Source organism: Peromyscus californicus, unplaced genomic scaffold, assembly GCF_007827085.1.
Source record: "Peromyscus californicus insignis strain IS unplaced genomic scaffold, ASM782708v3 Scaffold_4__1_contigs__length_199733344, whole genome shotgun sequence".
In the NCBI taxonomy this organism is placed as follows: domain Eukaryota; kingdom Metazoa; phylum Chordata; class Mammalia; order Rodentia; family Cricetidae; genus Peromyscus; species Peromyscus californicus.
The window spans coordinates 105,840,207-105,865,121 of NW_026294562.1; the positions used below are offsets into that span (position 1 = coordinate 105,840,207).

At 39.7% G+C, this 24,915-nt stretch overlaps 1 protein-coding gene across 1 annotated transcript in view; it reads right to left on the bottom strand.

Annotated features, from left to right (window-relative positions):
• Positions 1-24,915, bottom strand: part of Nars2 (asparaginyl-tRNA synthetase 2, mitochondrial) — a 94,278-nt gene that overhangs the window by 65,172 nt on the left and 4,191 nt on the right. The window contains 4 exon segments of the mRNA XM_052763439.1: positions 11,201-11,281; positions 18,311-18,451; positions 20,477-20,597; positions 23,588-23,697. Of these exon segments, the coding sequence (XP_052619399.1) occupies positions 11,201-11,281; positions 18,311-18,451; positions 20,477-20,597; positions 23,588-23,697 (453 nt within the window).

Here is a 24,915-nt window from a genome sequence, read left to right on the forward strand (position 1 = left end):
ATTTAAGTCCAGCCCAGGATACATGAAACTGTGTCTTAAAACATTACACATTAAAAAATGTTTTCTTATGTGCTCTGGTCAGAATGAGAGTAAAGTAAATATACACATGTATAGGATCAAATTTCAAATACAGGAGAGTAAGGTTTATGTCTGGAGTAAACTTTATTGTGAGTCTATCTTCCTAGATCTGTCCTAGGGTCAAGTTTTGTCCCCCACACAAAAACAGGAACTCCTTGGGTGAAGCAATGGGTTAGTGATTTAGAGTACTTCCTGCTCCTGCAGAGGACTCATGTTCAGTCCCCAGCACACACCCAGGGTGGCTCACCACCACCTCTAACTCTCGTTCCAGCAGATCTAGTGTGCTCTTCTGGACTCCAAGGGCACCAGCATGCACAAAGTGCTGTGCATACACACACCTGGGAAAAAGACCTCCATAACAGAAACAGTCATCTTTTACACGAAAGTTCTAAAAGCTAAAGTCACCATTAGAAAATACGTATCAACAAAAGTATTTCAATGTTCCAGGTACAGCACGCTGTTCTTCCTTATGGATTACTAGAGGGAGAACAAAACTGTCGAATAAATTTTTCAAGAACTGAATGTTAAAGTAAGCCAAAGCAATTGAATACAACAAGTCAGGGAAGGGAAGTCTAATGTTAGGTTTTCTTCCAGAAGAAGGCTGACCTGGGTTAGCTCACTTGCCATATATAAATTTAAAAGAAAATAGGTTAAGAGTAATTAAAAAGTAAAAGCACCAAACAGTCCTACAGAGATGGCCCAGAGGCCACAGGTTCAATTCTCAGAACCCACATGGCAGCTCACAAACATCTGTAACTCCATTTCAGGGAATCTGATGTGCTCTTCTGACGTCCTTGGGCACCAGGCATGCAGATGCTGCATAGACACACATGCAAGCAAACTACCCATATCCATAAATTAAAAAAAAGTCAAGCAGAACCCAAATGAGATAGGGCATAAAAATATAATCATGACATTTTATAACCACCAAAATTTCCAATGGTCAATGACAGCTTTTTATTCCAGAAAGTGCAGCACTTGGGAAAGTAGAATGCTACTGTCAGCCTGCTTATGCTACTTTTTTTTTTTATTCTTCTTATTTTATTTTATTTTTTTTTTGGTTTTTCAAGACAAGGTTTCTCTGTGTAGCTTTGCGCCTTTCCTGGAACTCGCTCTGGCTGGCCTCGAACTCACAAAGATTCGCCTGCCTCTGCCTCCCAGTGCTGGGATTAAAGGTGTGCGCCACCACCGCCTGGCTTATGCTACTTTTTGATTAAGTTTTCCTGTGTGCCATTTAGTTAGTTCTTACAGCTCTAAATATGACACTATTCACCTTCTGTAAGTGAGAAAACTGAGATCAACATAGCGGGAAAGTGGGTAACTCTTTCCTTTCCCTTAGTTCTTGAATGAATGTGGGATGCTCTTTTGACCCATTCCTCAGTGAAACTGGTAAAAATTATTTTAAAAAAGAAAGGGAGAAAGAAAGAAAGAAAAAAAAAAGAAAGAAAGAAAGGAAGGAAGGAAGGAAGAAAAGGAAAGAAGAGAAGCATTAAGGTCTCTCTAGAAACAGTTCCAAGAATGTGTAGCAAACAAAGAAAGATCTATTTAAAATAATCTACCATAAATTAGTATGAACAGAGGAGCCTATAGTGTTTGCATTAGAAATCACTCCTGTTCACCCCTCCTCACAACTTAGAATGGCAGAAACTAGTCTAGCTAGACCAGAGGTTCCCAACCTTCCTAATGCTGAGACCCTTTAATACAGTTCCTCATGTTGTGGTGACCCCCAATCATAAAATTATTTCATTGCTACTTTATAATTGTAATTTTGCTACCATTATAAACCATAATATAAATATCTGATATGTGATTCCATGATCCACAGGTTGAGAACCACTGACCTAGACTGATATATCCAAAACCATATGCCTGTTTGCCCTGTAGGTCCCTCCCGGGTGGAATGTGGACTCCAGGCCAGGTGAGGCAAACCCAGGACACCTGGAGCTGCTGTTCCCCTCAGAACTCAGTTGCTAAATGAGGAAGTTACTCAGAGTCATCTTTGTCTCTGCCTCTAGCACTAGAACCCTGGCTCCAAGATCTTGTCTCTGCAGAGAAGCAGGCCATAAAGCACCAGTCCAGATCTGTCCCCAAGGGCAGTGATGTGCAATAGTCTATGGCAAAGTTCACGCAGCAGAGTGCTCTCCAAAAGGGCGGTGATTGCAGTAACAGGCAACAGGAGACTGGCAGATTCACTGAGCATAAGACTAAACTGCAAATCTATTAGTGTGCTGGAAAGGCACTGGGGAAGCTGGCTGGGAACAGGCCTTCTGAGGTCAGAACAAATTTACATGCTGACCGTGAGAATGATCTCCATATAGGAGCCTGAATTTGATTGAATCGTTTTGTGATGCAATTTATGGCCCATGACTTGGCTGAAAATAATAAAGCAATGAGCCTGTGGTCAGGGGAAGAGGCAACCAAAGAAAATCCTGCCCAAGTTAGCAAGGGCCAAGTCTGTGTAATGTGGGCATATTCAAGGCTGTGCCCCTGAGGGTACAATAGGTCTTCACACTGCTGGGGCAGGAGGAAGGGAGCGGGGTAGACAATCTCACATCTCTAGAATATGTAAAAGAACTCCTACAAGCCAACTGACTACAAAATGACAAACAAACACAATTTCAAAATGGTCAAAGGGTTTATATATACAAATATTCAATACATGTGGGAAAAGCCTCTCACCAGCCTTAGTAATTGAGACGATGCAAATTAAAGCCACAATGAGCTGGCACTTCACACAGCAGGAGAACTATAACCAAAGAGACTGAAAACAGCACACATAGGTAAGGATGTAGTGAAACCCAAGCCCTCTTACCGGCGCTGGGTGGCAACAGAATTGTACAGTCACCTTGGAAAATACTGCGACGGGTTTGGAAATGTTCAACAGAAAGTCACCAGATCCGAAAGATATGAATGTATGTTCATTTGTATGTTCATCCACACAAAAAAAATTGCACTAATTTTTTCTTTAGTATTATTCATACTACCCACAAAGTGGAAATAACAGAAATGTTCATCAAATGATAGATGGATAAACATAATGTAGGGACACCCACACACTAGAATATGTACTGGATATAAAAACCAAAGTACTGATACATACTACAACATGTATCATCATTAAGGATGAACCTCAAATATTACAACAAATAAATTTTATGAGTCCATGGACATGAAATATTCTGGGAGAAGCAAATCTAGACAAAGTAGATTAGTGGGAGCTACAAGCGGGAATGGGAAAAGGCTGCTCATGAATTCTGGATTTGTTTTTAGGGTGATAAAAATGCCCTCATACTAAAATACAGTAATTGACTGGAAAACTCAGCTAAGACACTAAAAACAATGACACCATTTTTAAGTGAGTAAATTTAATGGTATGTGAAACATGTCTCAAAGAATGTTCCAACTGTGCTTTAGAGACAGGGTCTCACGTACCTCAGTCTGTCCTCAAACTTGCTATACAGTGAGGATGACTTTAAACTGATCCTTCTGTCTCCATATGGACTGAGCCCAGAACTTTGTGTTTGCTAAACAAGAACTCTCCAACTGAGCTATCTTCCTAGTCACAATGAAACATTTTAAAACACACACACACACACACACACACACACACACACACACGCACGCACGCACGCACGCACGCACGCACACATACATAAAACCTGCTCTTTTTCCTCATTCCTAAAGCTATCCATCTTTATCCTCTGATATTCATCAATAGGCACCTTCTCACGTGTTTACTTGGAGTCTTAAAGCCCCCACTCAATTCAAAAAATTCTCTAAGTCTTCTCACACTGTTCCTTTTCTCTGGAACACCTTCCTGAGGCAGAGTCAAGTCACATATTCATTTGAGAACTTCCTTTAAGATTTATTTTTCATTTATGTGTGTGTGAAGTGTACATATACTATCTGAATGCAGAAAACCACAAGGCCTGGAGTTACAGGCAGCTGTGAGCTATCATGAAGGTACTGGAACTGAACCTGGGTCTTCTGCAAGATGACTAAGGACTCTTAACTGCTAGATCATCTTTTTAGACCCTGAAGCTTTTTCTATCTTCTCAATCATCACTGATCTAATTTTGCCAGAGATTCCCTATTACCTATACTCGGTAACACTGTGACCTCAACTGTATATATAAAACAGTTTCATCTCATTTTCTGACCAACTTTGAGTATACCATAGCCTCTAATTCATGCCTTAATCTCTGTTATCTTTTCAGAGACAAACCATAGATGCTTCTTGACTTACAGTGGGATTGCATCCTGATAAATCCCTCATCAATTGAAAATATTAAATATTGAAAAATGCATTTAGCCAGGCAGTGGTGGTGCACTGAGTCTTTAATCCCAGCACTCAGGAAGCAGAGCCAGGCAGATCTCTGTGAGTCTGAGGCTAACTTGGTCTACAGAGCAAGAAAAAGGACAGGCACCAAAACTACACAGAGAAACCCTGTCTTGAAAAACAAAAAATAAACAAACAAAATGCATTTAATATATCTAACCCATTGAACATTATGACTTAGCAACACACCACACTGAAGTGTTGGTGTATTAAGGAGCATGGGGCTGACTGTGGCTTGCTTGCTACTGCCCAACAGCATGAGAAAACATTCCTACCACATATTATTAGCCCAGAAAAAGGTTAAATCTCAGAATATGGTTTCCAGGCTGAGGGTTCGGAGGTAGAGTGTTTCTGTTTAGTATGTTCAGGGCTTTAGGTTTAATTCCTAGCAAGGCAAAACCAAAGTTATATTTCTGTTGAATGCTTATCACTTTTTGCAGCTGAAAAATCCCAGACTGAGCCATCCTAAACTGGGGACCATCCCCGGATGCTCTAGAATTGTGAAGATCAAATACAATTTTGAATTCAGCTGGGACACTGTGACCAAACAGGAAAAAGATACAAACAAATAGTGTAAAATAAATATCAAGGATGAATAAAAAGCATGCTCCTTCCTTCATCACTTCCTGCCAACTTACCAGTTTACAGGCCAGAACCCCAACTCTATCATCATATCCTTTGCAATATTTAACACAGCATCTTGAACACAGATGGTATCAAATGTGTGCTGAATAACAAATGAGTGCCTTGAATACAACTTCTTACATATGTATGTAATAGTCCCTAAATCTTAACAAATATCCAAAGTCTTAAAACTTTCATATAGAAAATAGAGATGACAGAAAGAAAACTAAACTAAAACAACAGAGCATGCACTCATTTCTCAATAAGTACTGGAAATGCATATTCTTACTTTGATTTTTCAAGGTAACTCAATGCTGCCCTCAAACCCATGTGTACTATCTACTATTATCTTGAAAAGCTTAGGGATATTTCAATACTGTCAAGGGCAGCAGGGGCAGGGGCAGGGCACTTATTTAAAAAAAAGCAAGAATTTAAATACCAAAGTCTACTCCCTTTAAAAAGTAGATGCCAAGATTTGCACCATAAGCTTGAACAAGCAGCTAGGAGGAGATTAACAATGAATCCTGGAAGGACAGGGTGATGTAAGGTGAGCCTGGGGAGTTCTTCCAAACAATAGAGGGTTTGCAGGTTACATCTTAGTAGCTGAACTTCTGCAAGTAATGGAGACAGCAAGTCATATCTAGCACATGCACTACAGACTGATGAAATCTGGCCTACTGGACAGAGGGTATATAATATCAGTGAACCTGAGAGCATGTCTTTAGAGTACTCTACAGTCAAGTCTAATTCCACTATGTAAAATTGCTGTGTCCTGAAATAATATATATGAGCACAGAACACTTCTCATTTGTTTAGCTTTAGGAATATATTTTTCTCTTCTTAGTCATATCATCTGGTAACTTGCCTTCTTGAGTTATTTACAGGTCAGAAGACACATGATGTCATCTACCAGATCAGTTATCTCCAAATGTAACATTAAAGTCCAAGAAAGACAGTTTTTAATTTGTCTGAGTTCCTTTAAAAATTCCCTTTTTATCTGTAACAATTCTTTTAATCCTCACCCTTGTAAACTATTAAGTGGGTTTAGATTGAGGGATTATGATGTGTATTTAAGGTGGACAATTTTTCTTCAGTTCACATTCAGAATACTAAGAAGGAAAGGAAAAGAACCACCAGAAGACTATTTTTAAGAATACCATTATTTTTTGGGGGGGTTGGGGATTTAGCTCAGTGGTACAGCGCTTGCCTAGCAAGCGCAAGGCCCTGGGTTTGGACCTCAGCTCCAGAAGAAAAAAAAAAAAAAAAAAGAATACCATTATTTTTTTTTTAATTTGCTGCTTTCTCTGAATTGATACATACAGATGCTAACACTTCCATTTCCACTTCAAATGTTCAACAAGTTTTTGGGTTTTTTTCTGTTTTTTATTTTTATTTTTTAAAGTACTGGCATTATAGGAACACTATACCTCCCTTGGCTCTCAAGTCATTTTTATTTTGCTTTTTCCAAAAAGCTAATTTAGCTGCGTGGTGGTGCCACATGCCTTTAATCCCAGCACTCAGGAGGCAGAGGCAGGTGGTGAGTTCGAGGGAGTTCCAGGACAGCCAGAACTACACAGAGAAACCTTGTCTTGAAAAACAAATAACAACAACAAAAACCCAAAAATCTAATTATCATTAAGATTTCTTCAACTTTTGTATGAAGGACCCTTGATTCTTGTTCTTAGTAATGACGTCAATAGGTCGAGATAACTTCTTATAGTGACTACTTTCTTTTATAACATTAAGAGAAAGCTCTGCTAACAGAGTCACAAAGTACCGACGGGGAGAAAGCAAATCTTGTCAGTTTGTAGACTCAAACAAATGTATAAAAAAGCATCTGTTAGGAATAAAAAAGTCAGTCAATAAATAACAGAAACACAAATGTATGATTCAACAACTACAGTTCTCTGTGTGCATTAATCTATGACTAAATAATGATTTGGAACAGCTAAGCTGGTAACGGAATGGCTTTCAACTGCTTGCAAGTGAGAAAAGTTGGTGGAGTACTTTACTTCGTTTTACTTTGTGGCAGGGTCATGCTATGCCCTAAAATGCACACTCTTCCTGCTTTAGTCATCCGAGTGCTGGAATTACATGAACGTAACTGTAAGCATAGCCTGTTCTGATAGATTATTATTATTACCTGCAATATGGGCAGGCATACAGTGTTTGGTACATACTAGGACTCAGAAGATAACTACTAAGGAAATAATTAAACGGGGCTGGAGAGAGAGCTCAATAGTAACAGTGCTCACTGCTCTTGCAAAGAAAGTAGATTTAGTTAACAGCACCTACATGAAAGCTCACCTGGATCTGTCAGTCCAGCTCCAGGGTATGTGGAGCTCTTGTTTGGCTTCCACAGGTATCAGGCATGCAGGAGGTACACATACATACATGAAGGCAATGTTCATACACATAAGATAAAAATAAGTCTTTCAAAAATAAATAAGGGTCTTTACATTTTAAATAGAACAGCAAGACACGAGAAAAAAAAAAGCAAAAGATGATATAACTAGGAAGAGGTCAAGGTCTCCTTACTCACAGATGGTGTAATTCTATATAATAGAACTGTGTTAGTTACTTTTCAGTTGCTGTGGTCAAACGACACAACAACACGAAATGATTCATGGGAGAAAGAGTTTATGTTGGCTTTTTTGATTCCGGAGGGCTGAGAATCCATTATGATGTGAAAAGCATGGCAGCATGCATCAAAAGCAGGAGGCTGAGAGACCACATCTTTTACCACAGGCACAGAGAAAAGGAGCAGGAAGCTGGGCAAAGGTATACTCTCTCAAAGCCCGCCCCCAGTGACATACTTCTTCCAGCAAGGCCACACCTCCCATACTCTACAGATAGAGCCACCAACGGGGGATGGGGGGGTGGGTGGGGGGGAAGAGTGGGTGGCGGGAGCCAAGTGTTCAAATGCCTGAGCCTATGGGGTACATTTCTCATTTTAATCACCACAAAGATCCTAACGACTAACAGAAGACGACTCTTAGATATGATAAACACTTTCAGCAAAGTGCCAGGCTACAAAACTAACATACAAAACCCCAAAGCCTTCCTGTATATCAATGACAAATACTGAAAACCAAATCAGGGAAACAATCCTATTCACAATTGCCTTAAAAAAAATAAAAACAAATAAAAGCCCTTGGAATAAACCTAAGGAAATTAAAGACGACAGTGAAAACTTATATACTGAAAAAAAAAAATTAAAGGTAGAAAGACTTCCCACAAGGATTGGTTAGAATAAGTAATATTGTGAAAATGGCTGAGCTCAAATCAAATCGATGAGCTCCAGGCCTAGTGAGAGACCTTGTCTGAAAAAATTAGATGGAAAGAGATGGAACAAGACACTTGACGCTGACCTCTGGCCTCCACATGTGCACACGGGAACCTAAATGCTCATGTGAATACACCCACACAAATATGTACACACAATATACCTCCACACACACATGAATGCTGTTAAAACTATCACTTTACTTGATTTCAAGTTATGGTTTAGAGTCATAGTTATTAACTAATAAAATCAGCAGAGAACTGGCAAAACAAAACAAAACAGGTATACAGGTCAATGGAATAAAAGAGAGGACTCAGATATAAACCTGCATAACTACCACCATTTGCTTTTTAACAAAGATGACAAACAGAATTATACACTGGAGAAAATGCAGCCTCTTTGATATATGGCACTAGGAACACTGGATATCCACATGCAGGAGAATGAACCTAAATCCCCATCAAATTCCCTGTATAAAAATCTACTCCAAATGGATAGGAGACCTTAATGTAAGACTGACAGTCTAAAACCATTAAAAACACTTCAAGATACAGGCATGGGTGAGGACTTTCTAGTAGCTTAGGAAATGATGCCAACAACTGACAAGTGAGAGTCATGAAATTAGAAAGCTTCTGAACAGCAAAAGAAGCAACTGTGTGAAGACACTGCCTTGGGATGGGAGGAAGATCTTGCTATCTGCATCCAACAGAACATTAATACCTAGAATACACAAAGAACTTAAAAAAAAAAAAAACAAGTAAAAAGAATCAACCCAACTGTCTTAGTCAATGTTCTATTGCTGTGAAGAGACACCACGACTGTGGCAAACCTTATAAAAGGAAACATTGAATTGGGGCTTGCTTTTGGTTTCAGAGGTTCAGTCCATTATCTTCATGGTGGTGAGCATGGTGGCATGCAGGCAGATGTGGTGCTGGAGAAGTAGTTGAGAGTTCTACATCTGGTCCACAGGTAGCAGAAGAGAGACAATGGGCCTGGCTTGGACCCTGGAAATCTCAAAGCCCACTTCCAGTGACACACTTCCTCTAACAAGGCCACACCTCTTAATCCTTCTCAAGCAGTGTCATTCTCCCCGAACCAAGTATTCAAATCTATGAGCCTCTGGAGGCCATTTTCATTCAAACCACCACACTAATAGATAAATGGTCTAATGAGATGAACAGACAGTTCTGAAAAGGTGAAGCAAAAATGGCCAATAGGCATATGGAAAAAAAGTTCATCCTCACTATCATAGCAATACAAATTAAAACTACATTGAGATTCCATCTCCTAGTCAGAACGGCAGTCACTAAGAGAAGAAGCAACAATAAATGCTGCCAAGGATTTGTTGGGGACAAAAGAGAACCTTCACACACTGCTGTTGACAATGTGAACTAGTCTGGCCACTATGGAAATCTCTACAAAGGTTCCTCAAAAACACCAAAACCGAATCTACTACATGACCCAGATAGATCATTCCTAGGTTTTTACCTGAAAGACTTCAAGTCAACACTGAAGAAATATTTGCACACTAGTGTTTATTGCAACACCATTCTCAATAGCTAAGCAATAAAACTAAGTTTTCATCATCAAACATATAGTATATATGCACAACAGAAGTTTTTTTTTAGACAAATTTTATATAACCCAGGCTAGTTTTGAACTTGTTATATGGCTGAAGATCACTTTGAACTTCTGATCCTACTGCTTCCATCTCCTGAGTGCTGGAATTACAAATATTCACTACCACACCCTGTTTATGAGATGCTGGGAACTGAACCTAAGGCTTGGCAAGCATTCTACATTTGGAGCTAATTTCCCAGACTACACAATGGAATTTTTTAAACCATAAAGAACAGAGATGCCATTTGCAGAAAAATGGATGCAAGTAGAGCTATTACGTCAAGTCTACCTAAAAAGATAAGTATCACATTTTCTCTCATTATTGGTTTCTAGATTTGATATAAATACATAAAACCATGTATGTACATATGACACGAAAGCAGAAGCAAAACTGGGTAGGGGAACAAAGGGGACAATTGGGAGGGGCAGAGAAAGGAGAAGGCAGGGGAGTGTGCTGGGGAAATACGCTCAAAGTAAAACAAAGATCAACAGAGAAAAAAAGCAGTGCAGGAAGTGTATCATTTCTTAGGAAAAAAACCTACTCCTTTACAAATTTGGAAAATCCTTTTTTTTTTAAATAATTAATTTATTTGTATTTTATGTACATTGGTGTTTTGCCTGCATATGTTCGTAGGAGCATCTGCTGGAACAGGAGTTACAGACAGTTGTGAGCTGCCACAGGGATGCTGGGAATTGAACTTGGGTTCTCGGGAAGAGCAGCCAGTGCCCTTAACCACTGAGCCATCTCTCCGGTCCATGGAAAATCCTTTTTTTTAACATGCACACTTTTATATTTTGTTTAACTCTTAATTTTTTTGATTAGCACACAAAGAAAGGGGTTTGACTGTGACATTTTATAGATATTATTATTATGCTTTGTTCTTATTTACAACCCTTCTCTTCCCTGCCGCTCCCCTGCCCTACTGATCCCCTTCCTGCCTCCAAATATTCTTCATTCTGATTTCACTGATATACATATATATATACGTGCATATATATATACATGTATATAAATATGTATATCCCAAGGAAAAGTAAATAGGATGCTAAATTAAAAATTCATACCTTCTAGTTATAGTTGAATAATAGCACTGGAAATATAAGTGATCAGAGCAATGTAAATGTCTTTCAAGGATTACTATTGACAACTTCAGGTGCTAGCCAAGCTCTTTAGTCCACAAAACCATTATTAAGTTTAAAGCAAATCCTTAAAGAAAAATATTAAGCAGCATAAGAGGGGAGATACAGCTTACCTCCACTTGGAAAAGCTCTCCAGCCCCCTCACAGTCATTGGATGTGATTACTGGGGTATGAATGTGCACAAAGCCATTGTCCTAGAAGAGAAAGGAAAACTCTTCACTACGTTTGTATGTGAAGCAATTCCAAGAAGATATGCCGCGCTTTACTATTAAAATGGCACCAACATAATACCATTACACATCCCTTGATTACTCTCCAAATATGTTCAAAGATCAGTTAAGTGGTTTTTTGTTTGTGGGTGTTTGGGAGGAGTCTGCTATATACTATAGGCCAGCCTTGAATTCTCCATTCTCCTGTCTCAGCCTCTTGCGCTGAAATTACAGACATACATTATTATACCTGGCCAGCTGAATGTTTTATTATGCATAGAAGCATATAAAAATTTTTAAATGCGAAACAGACTTAGATGCATCTTGTTTAACTACTTCATTTAAAAATAAGCAATCCCTGTCCTGGACAGACTTCATGAATTTCCAAGATAGATAATTGGTTAGCTAAGCTAGGGATGGAACACAAGCCCTTACTCTATCTCTCTAATGCTATCTCTTCTGCCCACATTTGAATGTACTGGCGGTGGTCTAAGGAACACACAAGAATACACTTTCACCTAGGGTTAATGTGGAATGATATTGCCCACACTGCTAATGAAATGCAGAGTGAACAATATGAAGTTCAGTTGTCTTGAAATGAAACCTCAATAGTAATGAACCATCACAAAGGAGAAAATAAAGGCTGATAAGTAGGGACTAAAGAAATAAATAGGAAGAGGGAGAAATGACTTCAAATAAGTCTCTGTCATTCAATTGACGGCACGATGGCACAGGCAGTGAGTGTACTTCCTTCGCCTAAATAACATTCTGAGCAGCAGCAAACCCATCCATCACTGAGGCGCCCAACTGCAGTCCTTCCGATCAAAAGTCTGCGACTGTTTCCATTAGTGAACCACAAAAGCTGTTGCTAGCAGGATTGAAATAACCCATCAGCTTCAAGGTTATGTTTCTTTCATTTTAACTATCCATGTAGGCAAAAGGTTACATTCAGAATAGATGTGGCAGGATGGGAGCGCAGGTAGCTAAAAGAATTTACAGCTCACAGGCAGAATGCTATACACTTAATGCAGAATTTCAGCCTTGAAATCAATACAGTAAATTCATACATCTGCACCCCTGCCAGGTTCTGCCTATCACTAGTAGAATATGAAAACATCTTGAAGCATAATCAGAGGGAGACTTTCCAAGTATGAATTCAAGACTTTCCTCTCTGAATTCAAGAGTTCTGACCTCAAAAGAAATTATTTAATCAACAACTTACCTAGATATAGACTGGTTAAACATTCAAGCTTTAAATTAAGACTCCCAGAAATTATTCATTCAAGCTATAAATTAAGACTCCCAGAAAATTATTCAAATATGCACTTAACCTGAAAGCAGCACACATTATAAAGGACCAATGGAATTCAATCAATGAAATTATTGCATAAAACTTTTATTTCTTATGAGCCAAGAATTATGGACATGAATCATTTATTCCACGTGAATGGAGGCAACTAAGCAGGAGCACAGTAAACAAAGGAAGGAAAAATCCAAAGGAAGTGAGGGTGGAGAGAAGAAGTGTACCGGCTAGCTGTAATTGCCAGAGTTAGAGCTGGGAAATGCCGTGTGAAACAGCACGCAGATGGGAGGTAGATAACACGAGACAGAGAACCAAAATCTAATGAAACATGGTAATTATTTTAATAACTAACGCCAAACTCTTCCAAGAGCCTTCTCGAGCTTTAACACTGCTAGCAAAGCTTCTCAAAGTCCACAACCCCACCGAAAGCTACAAAGGAGAAGCTCAAAGCAAGGACGATAAAGGCAGCCCCAGAAAGTCTGGAGAAAACCCGGTGGAGAGGAAGACACACATCAGATGGAAAGTAAAAGCCAAGCAGAGGGGGAAATGTGCCAGTGCCTGTCTCATTGAGCTCCTACCGGCGCCATCCCATAACAAAAGGATCCCTAGCAAGAGATGTGACAGCCAGAGAGGGGCCTGAAACCAGAAGCAGACATTTCACTCGTTTTAAAAAATCTCACCTACCACCTCCAAGTATTGACACACATTTCAGAACCAGGTATTTTACAGGGTTCTTAGTACCCAAAACCTAACATTCATATACCAAGCTCCCTGTTAGAAGACTAACAGGACTACATATATTCTTATCATACAAAACTAAAGGAGCTATATCATTATTTAATCACCATCAAGGAAGACAGAAACAAGAGAGGAATTCTAATTACCAGCACACCACTGGCAACAAAAGAGTGACCGGAAGAGGAACAAGCAAGCCTGTAACACACTGCTTTTTATACTACTGAAATGCTGCAGATGGGGCCCAGACTCCAGGGCTCCATTGCAGGCTTCGGAGACACTGTCAGTGGAGGACACTCCTGACATTCACGGGAAGAGCCTCCATTCACAAGGACAGTCTTCTCTATTGCCACACTCAAGGAGGACAAGGAAATAAGTATTCCATTTTAGAGGAACCCAGAAGAAACCTTCAGTTATGTGAGGAACTTGGCTCTTCTAAATGATTTAGCCTTGAGGATTCTAGTAGTTGAGTTTTAGAACATAGCAAGAGTAATCTATGAGTAAATCAAGTTATACACACTGTGTATATGTGATTGTGTGTTTTTAATTGTCATTTTTAGAGTCTCATGTAACACAGGTTTGTCTCAAACTTGTTAATGTGGTTGAAGATGACTTGAACCCCTGATTTTCTTACCTCTAGGTCATGAAGGCTAGGATTACAGGCATACACCTGACTATGCCCTGTTTTATGTGGTGCTGGGGATAAAGCCCAGGGCTTTGTGGAAACTAGATGAGTGCTCTACCAATAGAGCTATAGTTCATCCCACACACAAAATAATTTTTGATATTCAAGCCAAAAGGTAACTCTACACTGTTACAATATCCTAGCTTAAAATACTATTCAAATCCCCAGTCTTTACTACATTAATAAACGTTTGATACATCTGGAATTTATGCAAATTTTAACACCTTTTAAGGAGCCTACAGTAATAAATCTAGGAAACAATATCAAATACTAGGTAATATGTAACCCTTAGTTATAAGTATAACAGTAAACTTTTTGTCCGTTCTTGAGACACAGTCTTACTATGTAGCCTGGCTGAGGTGATATCACCAACTATAACTTCTGGCAGTCTTCCTGTCTCAGTGTCCTGAGTACTGGGATTATAGCCATGAACTACCGCACTCTGGTTCTAGTGACTTCTCAAAAAACACAATCCTAATTGTCATGTACACAGGCAGACACCACAGAATGAAATATCAGCATTATACTTTTTAAATATGATTAAAAGTTTAAAAGGCTAGAGAGGTGGTTCAGCATTAAGAGCATGCTTGTTCTTCCAGAGGACCCGGGTTTGAGTCACAGCACCCACATAGTTGCTCAGAATCATCTATTAACTCCAGTTCCCGGGGATCTGAAGCCCTCTCTGGCATACATGAGCCTCAGAATGCATGTGTGGCACAGACATACCTCTATGCAGAACACCCATACACATAAAATATGTTTTCTAAAAAAACTAAAAAGTAAATTTACACTAAAAAGTATCTTGAGTTTTAACCATTATATTAACGCTAAAATTATTTTCAACCACGTGATTTTAATTTTTATTTCATTTTAATTATTTTCTTACTTCAGATATTATACTTTATTGTATATTTTAAATTGTTTTCATATTTGTAAAAGCTCGAAATAATAACTATATAAAAGGAGGTAAAGTTTACTTGTCAATGGATTGCCAATACCACCATCTAGTGGCCAAAAAGGAATAAAACTGTTTCAGAATTAAAGCAGGTCCACTTTCTCAGTTGTTGAAAGTCATGAGGGGAACAAAACAAAATCCTTTATTTTGATCTCTAAAGAGGTTCTGTATCTGTGTGGGTCAAGTACTACTAAAAATTCATATGGAAGGTGCATAAAGAAATTTGTGAGATCCTGTGTAAATAGACCCTTTCAAACTATAATGGGATAAAATTGCAAACTCTAATGTATTTTCCTTGGTTTAATCAAAACTACATGCCTTAAAGCTATGATGCCCTTTGGTAGTCTTTCAGAAATGACCTCTAGCAGACCTTTCCAAAAGCATAAAGTCTCCTGGTGAAGTAGAACAGACTGAAGCACTCAAATGCACCCCAGGGGAAGACCACAGTGTTGTACTGCCTCTGCACACTCGCAGTCGGAAGAGGTGACGTGGGAAAACAGCACGGGCTTTACCTGCTGGATCACCACTGGCCTTTGGTGGCTTCCCACTGACATGACCAAAATTCAGAAACAGAGATTGGACTTACCCTCTTATCTGAACAAGCACAAAACAAATACAACAAAAACAGGTAGCAAACTATATGAAACAATGACTTTCAAGATAGTAGACATCAAACAGAGGCAGTGAGTGATCTCTCGGTTATGAGAAACAAACCTGGTGAATGCTACAAGGCTCCCAGCGTCCTACACTGAGATCCTTCTGGACACAGCACAGGAAGGAGGAAGTAAGGTGGGGCCCAGAAGACTCCCTGAGCTGAGGAGAAACTGCCATGAGTCTGAAGAAACCAAAGTGGCTACAGTCAGAATATGAGAAAGGTGAGAACAGAGGTGTGGTGCAGAACTGATCAGTACATGAATGAAAGGAACTATCCAAGCTCGAGGAAAGAATAATGCAAAGAGATTAGCGGAGACAGGGTCTGGTATTTGCATGCTGGTTGGATGTTCCCACAGCCAGACTGGGAAATCTTATAATTCATAAGGTACTAGGTAGAATATTCAGGAAGGCTTTGCCTAGACCATTAGGAATAACCCATACTACACTGAATACTGTTCCAGACATGATAAGCAAAAACTGTTGTGGAGTAATCTTTTTGTACACTGTGATGATTTGTTACTCTGACTGGTTTAATAAAAAGCTGAACAGCAAATAGCTAGGCAGGCCTTTAGGGGCAGAGAGAACACTGGGAAGAAGGCGGAGTCACCAGTCAGATGCAGAGGAAGCAAGACATGCAGGACGAGAAGTAAAAGCCATGAGCCACATGGCACCATATAGATAAATATAAATGGGTTAATTTGAGTTTTAAGAGCTAGTTAGAAACAAGCCTAAGCTATCAGCCAAGCTTTCATAATTAATAATAAGCTGGCTGGCGGAACAGTCAGACAAAGACTCGCTACAAAAAAAAAAAAGACCAAAAGTATTGAAACGTTTTCAACTTAATGGTATACCAGGACAGAGCTTGAGAATCTTTCTAAATATCCTGTACTCACAAGGTAAAAATTCATAACATCTGGTATCAACTGAAAATCAGAAGGTATACAAAGAGGCAGAAAAACATAACCCAAAACAAAACAAATTAATCAAAACCAACCTATAAGTGACAAGCAGACTAGGCATTAGACATACATACAGTACATAGTTTTAAAACTAGGCCTGTATTTGAAAAGTTAGGTAGGCACGAAAGACATGAAAAACAAGTCCCAGCTGAGTGAGGTGGTGCAAGCCTGTAATTCCAGCTACTTAGGAGGCTGAGGTAGGAGCATCACAAGTTCAAGGCCAGGCTGGGCAACTTAGTGAGACTTTGTCTCAAACAAACAAGGGTTAGGAATGGATCTTTTGCCCACAAGTACACTTTCCAAGCATGTTTGTGGCCCTGGGTTCAATGGGCTATGTGATATCATTAAGTGTTCTAATATGGACATAATCTCAGAGACAACAAAAAATATTTAAAGAAAAGATGGCTAAAAAAACTTCAGAAACAAACAAACAAACAAACAACCTTCAGGAGCAGGGCACAGTGACACATGGCTAACTAGTAAGGGGACTAAAATCAGGAGCATTACAAATGCCAGGGAAGCCTCGGCAAAACAGCAAATAAAAACCAAAACCAAAGCTCAAATTGATAAAAATGACAAACTCATGTGTAAGGATTATGTCCTTAATTATGCCACCAGCCAGCGACAGCATCCCAGCCTAAAAAGCGGGCGTGCCCTCTGTGCATTCTTTCCACACTCTCTCCTTCCGTACTCCCCTCTCAGTGCAGTCTTCTCTCTCTTTCTCCCCCCGCCCCGTCTCTCTCCCAATAAAGCTCTAGAAAGGTAACTATGGCTCATGACTCTCCTCCAGCACTTTCCTCCATCAGCATGGCCAGCCACGAGCACCGCCGCTTAACCAACATCATGTCTAAGAAACTTAACCCTAAAAGAGAAACGAAGAAAACTATGACAAACTGAATTTATAAAAACCAGGGATAAAGAGAAGCCAAAGACAAAAATCTTATTCAGAGGAACCAAGAAAAAGACAACGTCAATTCTCACTGGAAACACTGAGAAGACACAGTGGCAATCTGGACTCATGTCTGTAACCCAAGTACTTGGGGAGTTGGGGCAAGAAGAGCTTGAATTTGAGGCTATCCGGGCTACATGTAACTTCAAGAGAAGCCTTGCTTATTTAACAAGACCTCGTGGCTCAGTGGTTAAGAGCACTGCTTGCTCTTCCAGAGGACCCAGGTTCAATTCCGAGCACCCACATGTGGCTTATAGATGTCAGTTCCAGGGTAATATGACACCATCTTCTGGCTTCCACAGGCACCAGGCATGCACATAGTACACTTACATGCATGCATGCATGCAAAACACCCATACACAAAGAAATAAAAGTAAAAGTCTATCAAACTGTAATTCTATATCCACAGAAAGTATTTTCAAAAATGAAGGTGAAATAAGAGCTATTAGAGACACACAAACTTGCGGGATCACGGATGTATTTCCTACCTTCCTTGTGGTGATGCTTTCAGGGAGGGGTACAGTCATGTCGAAACTCATCAGACCACACACTTTCAATATGCACAGTATTGTATGCAAGCTACTCCTCAATAATGTTATTAAACCACACACAAGAAAAGGAGAAAAGGGAGAAGACAGATATGCATGTTTGTGACATCTAGTTCTTTATAAGACAAAGGGTGTTTAGAACAAATAAGATCTTTCAGGCAAATGCTCCAGGCTTACAATGATTCAAACTGCATTAAAAACCACACTCGGAAGCAGAGCACCTTACCTTAAAGTAGGAATGAATAGCAGCTGTGGCTTCACTGCGAACCCGCAATATTGAACCCAGAGCATTAGTCCTACACCTCAGGTGAGGATACTGTCTCAGGTACTCCAGGGGATGCCTCTCTTTATATTTTATAGGGAACGCCTGCCAAAAATATGGGGGAAATTCAGAAGAGGAAAACAAACAAACAAACAAACCAAAAGAGCTACCAAACACACAACAAAACCCATTTTACAAACCAGTTTCCAGAGTATTTCTTAAAACAGCAGAGCTCTGGGACAAAACTAAGATGCTTTCCTATTTGTGCTGAAATGTGATTTTATTTGTATGTTAATAAATAAAAGTGCCTAGGGGGTCAGAGCTCATAGCAAGCCATAGCAGAAGCCTGCCAGTGGTAGCACTCGCCCTTAATCCATCACATGACAGGCAGATCTCTGTGTATTCAAGGACGCCACCAGTATGGAGACGCACGCCTTTAATCTCAATACCAACCATAGAGACCTGGAGGTCTGTATAGACAGGCAGTGACGAGGAGGTCATGTGGTTGGGTTTACAACCAATGAGAAGGCAGAACAGAAAGTCAATAAAAAGACAGACACACAGGAAGTAGGTCTCTTTCTCAGGGGAAGGAAGGCAGCGGCAGCGAGGGGTAAGAAGGCGGTCTTGGTCTCAGCTCTTAACTACTGCTCTCTGACCTCTGGGGCTTTTAACTCTGCATTTCTTATTTAGTAAAATTGTTTAGAATTACATCTACACTTTCCTTATTATTAAAAAAAAATTACATGTATTTTCGTGTGCATACATCTGCACACATACACCCCATGTTCAGAGATCAGAGAACAGCTTGGAGTTGGTTCTCTCTCCTTCCACCATGCAGGTCCCAGGACTCAAACTTCAGGTCATCAAGCTTGGAGATAAGCACCTTTATCTGCTGAGCCATCTTCTTTATTTCTTAATAGAATGGATTGTAGCCCAATTACTCCTACCAGGTAAACAGAATGGCCGGGTGGAGTGAGGGAGATGCTGGGTTAAAGCCAGCTTTACTACTTAGTAGCCAAGTTACTTAATGCCACTGAGGCTCGCCTGATATTTACCAAGTTTCTATCCATTAGCTGTCAGTTTCTTACAACTCAAGAGGTTAGCACGTAACTATTCAAAATCACTCACTTTGGCACATGAGTTCAACATATTACAGAAATAAAAGGCTATTCCTAACATCATACACACACAGTTGATATTTAACTTCTCCCCAATGTCTTAAAGCCTCATGCATAATCGATTAGGGTTGCTTATTGTTTATCAGCTTTTGCTGGTATCTAATAGCATGAGGGAGACACCACAGCTTTCTTTCATTTAGTACAACACTGAAGATTTGGGAAAAAAAATTAAAGGAAATTATGGCTCTAACTTGAGACATCTCCAACCTGGTCACACTCATGCTACAAAACTAAGAAGACATCCATCTTTTCAAACAAAACCTGAAGTTTCCATTGAAAAGATAACAGCAAAATTTACAAAGAACAGCACTGGCAGACAGCTTCTAGTCTCCTCTGTTCTTTAGGTCTTAGGCAAATATTTCTTTTTGTGTTGTATAGAAACAAACATCATACTTACTAAAGGTAAACTGTGGCCCCATTAGTAGAGATTCAGAATGCTCTCATGTCTGAAAACGTTAAGTAACATTCAGTCGGGGCTAGGGATGTACTGCTTACCCAAAGCAGGGTTTGGGGTTTGATTCTCAGCACCACTAGGGCGCAGGGCGGGGGATACCATCCATTTACATGCTGGAAGTCTTAGATTTGGGATTAGGAACAATAAGAGTTTAAAATAAGTAACACTAAACCAAAAGTATAAAACCAACAGAAGCCAAGGAACAATCATTTTTGCTCATTAGATATTTAAAATTATAGCAAGAGCAAGAAGTCAAATGGCTAGAAGATAAACTTCATATGTGACAGGTACCACAGAGATGCACAGACTAATACTTGGCTCCCAGGAGATGAAGCAGTCATTATAATACTACTTCTCACTAGGCTCGGTAGTCTGTTTCAGTGATCAGGGAAGTCACAAATGAAACTATTCTAAATGCCATCTTCTCAAAAGACTTAAATAGACCACTAATGGTTTAAATTAAACCTAAACAGTCCCCCAAATTATCAGCAAACATACCTTGGCTTCACAATTTCCAATCACCTCAATTTTTTCTGCCTTCAGTTCCACATTTTGCCTTTTGGATTGACTTTTGACCAGCTGCCCTTGGACTTGCACGGAACTCCCAAAAGCCAATTCTCTATAGTAACAAAAAAACTAGTATCAGAAAAAATACTATATATAGCCTTCATTTCAATTAAAATCTTGGTGAAGTAAATAATGTCAAAAGTATTTATCCTTTGTTAAGTTAAATAATCTGCAGAAGCTCTCTTGTACCAGAACTCTAAAAATGAATTCCGTGTTCAAATGGGAACAAGGAGAGTTAACAATTTGCTCAAGTATTTAGAACTAAGAAATTATGTAACTATTATTATTTTTGGAGGGTGTGGGAGGAGACAGACCTAGAACTCACTATGTAGACCACGCTGGCATGGAACTCACAGAGATCCACCTGCCTCTGCCTCCCAAGTGCTAGGATTAAAGGCATGTGCCATCAGGCTTATTGTATCTTCTTACCAAACATACTGGCCCAGTTACTTTAAGATGGCAGGCTGTGTGTAAAGTCTGGGGCTAGGGCCTATAGCCTGGCTGATGGCACTGCACCAATGCCACCCCACGTTGTGACACGCAGAGGTATCAGAAGATGCGAGCAGTGGGCAAGGGAGGGACGTGAGAAGTCTAAGTACTACTTTCCACATGTAGGCTTTTTTTTTTGTGGTTGTTTTTAAGAGGAGGTCCCATACACAGCCCAAGCTGGAACTCACTCTGTAGCCCAGGCTGGCTTCAAACTCAAAACTTTCCTCCTCAGCTGCCCAAGGGCAGGGATTAGACATATGTGCCAATATGCCTGGCTTGAATTTTATTTATTTTTTAATTAGTTGGTTGATGGCATGAGTATAGAGACAGTACCTTCTGGTTAATGAACTTATGTTCTAGTTCAAGTTTACCCACAAATTAATTTGCCACAGAAAGAAACATGTTCCCATTTGTTTTAAGAATCACTTATTAAGAAGGAAGCTAGGCTAAATGACTGCATATCCTTGCTAATTCTAATATTTTATAATCATAATATATTAAAAAAAAAAAAAAAGAAAAAACTGAGCGAGTGGTGGTGGTGGTGGTGGTGCACACCTTTAATCCCAGCACTCAGGAGGCAAAGGCAGGCAGATCCATGAGTTCGAGGCTAGCCAGGTCTACAGAGTGAGTTCTAGGACAGTCAGGGCAAAACCCTGTCTTGATTAGAAAGGGGGTGGGGGCACTGGAGAGATGTCTGAGTGGGTAAAATCACACAAGGCTGATAACCTGAGTTATCATATAACCCAGAACCCACATAAAAGCCACACACAATAGTGCAAGGGTCTATAGTCTCAGCACACCCCTAAGGGGAGATGGGACGTAGAGAAGGACCCAGAAGCTCTTGAGCCAGCCTGTCTGCCTAAGGCAGGAGCGGTAACACTCTGTCTCCAACAAGGTGTAGAGAAACACAGGACTGAGACCTGAAGGTTGTCTTCTCACCTCTACATGCACATGTGTGCTCATGAGCAGAAACACATACAAATTTTAAAAACTCCCTTAAAAACAATTAGTAAATACCTTCCTTAATAATGTGTATTTAAAAGTTGTATTATAATAGAGTAATATATTAAATAAATGTGTCAGGAGATTCCCCCATCCAGTTTTATTTGCCTGCTACATTTAATATATGGTATTTCCTTTTGACGTTTAGTCCTATGTAAATGTATACATGTAAAACTGTTCACTACTCTACCCAGTGGAGAAAAGAAACTGGTATACTTTGGCTGGTGACTATAGGCTATTTTGAGATGGTCTTGAGTTTTCCTGTGAGGGCTCTTGCAAATATCTCAAAGAGGTAGGTAGGCATCTCCAGAACTCAGGTGAAACAAGACGCCTGCAATTGCTATCCTCACAGGTATCATCGGAGGAACACAAACTTCTTTTACAGGGTTGTTACGGTAGAAGAGTGTAAAGATGGTTTAAGAATGGCCCCCAGAGCCTCCTTTGTTTGAATGCTTGGTCCTCAGCTGGTGGAACTGTTTGAGGATTAGGAGGTATGGCATTGTTAGGAGGTGTGTCACTGGGACAGGCTTGGCTTGAGCAAAAGCCCAGGTCATTCCCAGTTAGCGCGCTCTCTCTCTCCCCTTCATGCTTGTGAAGCAAGATGAAGCTCTCAGTTACTGCTCCAGCACCATGCCTGCCTGCCTACTGCCATGATCCCCGCCATGATGGTCATGGACTCTAACCTGAAACTGTCAGCCCGTAATAAACTTTTTCTTCGCAAGTTGCGTTGGTCAAGGTGGCTTAACACAGCAAGAGAAATGTAAGTAAGACAAACAGATTTTGTTTTTCTGCCTAGGTGAGACCCATCAGTCTTTGCAATATGTAGACAGCATTATTCTTAACAGTCCTTAGAAGAGCAAAGCGCTTTTACTCTAGCAGAGTAATGTTCTGCTCCAGAGAGGTTATACCTTAACACAAAATGGTATTAGTTTTAACATCTGATGAACGAGACCATACAAGTGCCTTCCACATATTCAATAGTAATTGGTTATGTTCCAGCACTATGACAAAAGCTAGGGACAGAGAATTGAATACATCCTTCTTAACTTCAAAGAACTAAGAGTTAAAGGAGTGTAAGAAGAAGAAAGTTAATTTCCAAACAGTAGCATCCATTCTACGACAGATGGGCACATGGAACTAAGGGAGCGGGGAAGCACTTGCCATAGTCATGGGACACAGGCATCAGATGATGTTTAAACTGGAACTAGATACGAGACAGAATCTCACGTGGCAGTGGGACCCGCATGTGCGAGGTCTAGAAGACAACAGGTTAGGGGAGGTGTAAGTAGTTTTAAAAAGACTGGAGCAAACCATGGGCAGAAGATATCAGCATGTAAAGATATCAGAGCTTGAAGGCTCTGGACTCCAAGTTTATTTGGCTTTTTCTTCAACGCTATTTTTCACAGATTTGCTTAGAAAGATCATTCAGGTGGTAAAGAAAAAACTCTATTAGAAAAAAAATTCCACTAGAAAAGGAAAAAAATTTGAAGAACTCTTAAAAACAAACAAACAAACAAAAAACAGGAAAAAAACAAAAACAAAAAAACTCGCCTACTGTCAAAGTTCGAATCAGCAACAACCTGAAGGCTTTCCAAAGAGGATCCATCATTGACATGCAGGAACAGAACTTCCTTCTGGGATCTGACTGAACGGATCCAACCCTGGAAAGAAGCATTTTTAAATGTGAGCTTAAAAATCGAACACTTTTACATTTTCATTACACATTCAAAAAAGATTAAATGAATGAAAAAATGTTCACAATATTGCCTCAACATGTCAAATGCATAAAATGAACTGCCTTGGGCTTATCTGGATGTATATACAGTTTTAAATGACTCTTATCACAGTGAGATGCATATTTAGTGGTCCACCTTTGTTTCAGCTCATTTTAAATGGATGCTAAGCATTTCATTAAGTTGATGAGCCTAATTAGCATAAACAATGTCCTTAATATTGGCTTCTCAAAGCTATTTCTTGCTCCTCAATCACAAAAAAAAAAAAGAAAAAGATTATAAGTTGGTGCCTTTCTCCTTGTGTCCAATTCCCAGAGAGATCATTAGACTAGAAACATCATATGAGATTTTGTTCTATTTACAAAGTATTATACAAAAAAAAGTTATCTTAAAAAAAAAAGTCTCATGAAGCTAAACATAATAGTGTATACCTGTGATCCCAGCACTTGGGAAGCTAAGACAGGAGGACCCCAAGTTTGAGGCCAACTTCGATTACATAGCTAGTCTGTGTAGAAAAAAAAAGTGTAATGAATAAATACACGAAAATGTCACAAAGAAATTTTTAATTTTTGTGGGGTTTTATTAGGCTAAAAATGATGTGTGTGCGTCTGAATATGCCATGTGTATAGGGATGCCAGGAGAAGGTGTTGGATCTCCTAGAACTGGAGTTACACACAGTTAGGAGCAGCCTGATGTGGCTACCGGGAATCGAACTCCTGTCCTCTTGAAGAGCAGTAAGTATTCTTAACCACTGAGCCATCTCACCAGCTCCAGAAACCCATTTCTTTGTATGTTAACCAATAAATAAAAATTTTGGAAATAGGGGCTGGAGAGATGGCTCAGAGGTTAAGAGCACTGCCTGCTCTTCCAGAGGTCCTGAGTTCAATTCCCAGCAACCACATGGTGGCTCACAACCATCTGTAATGAGATCTGGTGCCCTCTTCTGACCTGCAGTCATACGTGCTGTATACATAATAAATAAATAAATCTTTAAAAAAAAATTGTTAAAAAAAATTGGAAATATTGTGTGGGTATCTTTGTGGATTTCTGTGGGCCTCTCTAGCACTTTGCTTCTTCCTGTTCTCATGTGGTCTTCATTTACCATGGTCTCCTATTCCTTGTTCTCCCTCTCTGTTGTTGATCCAG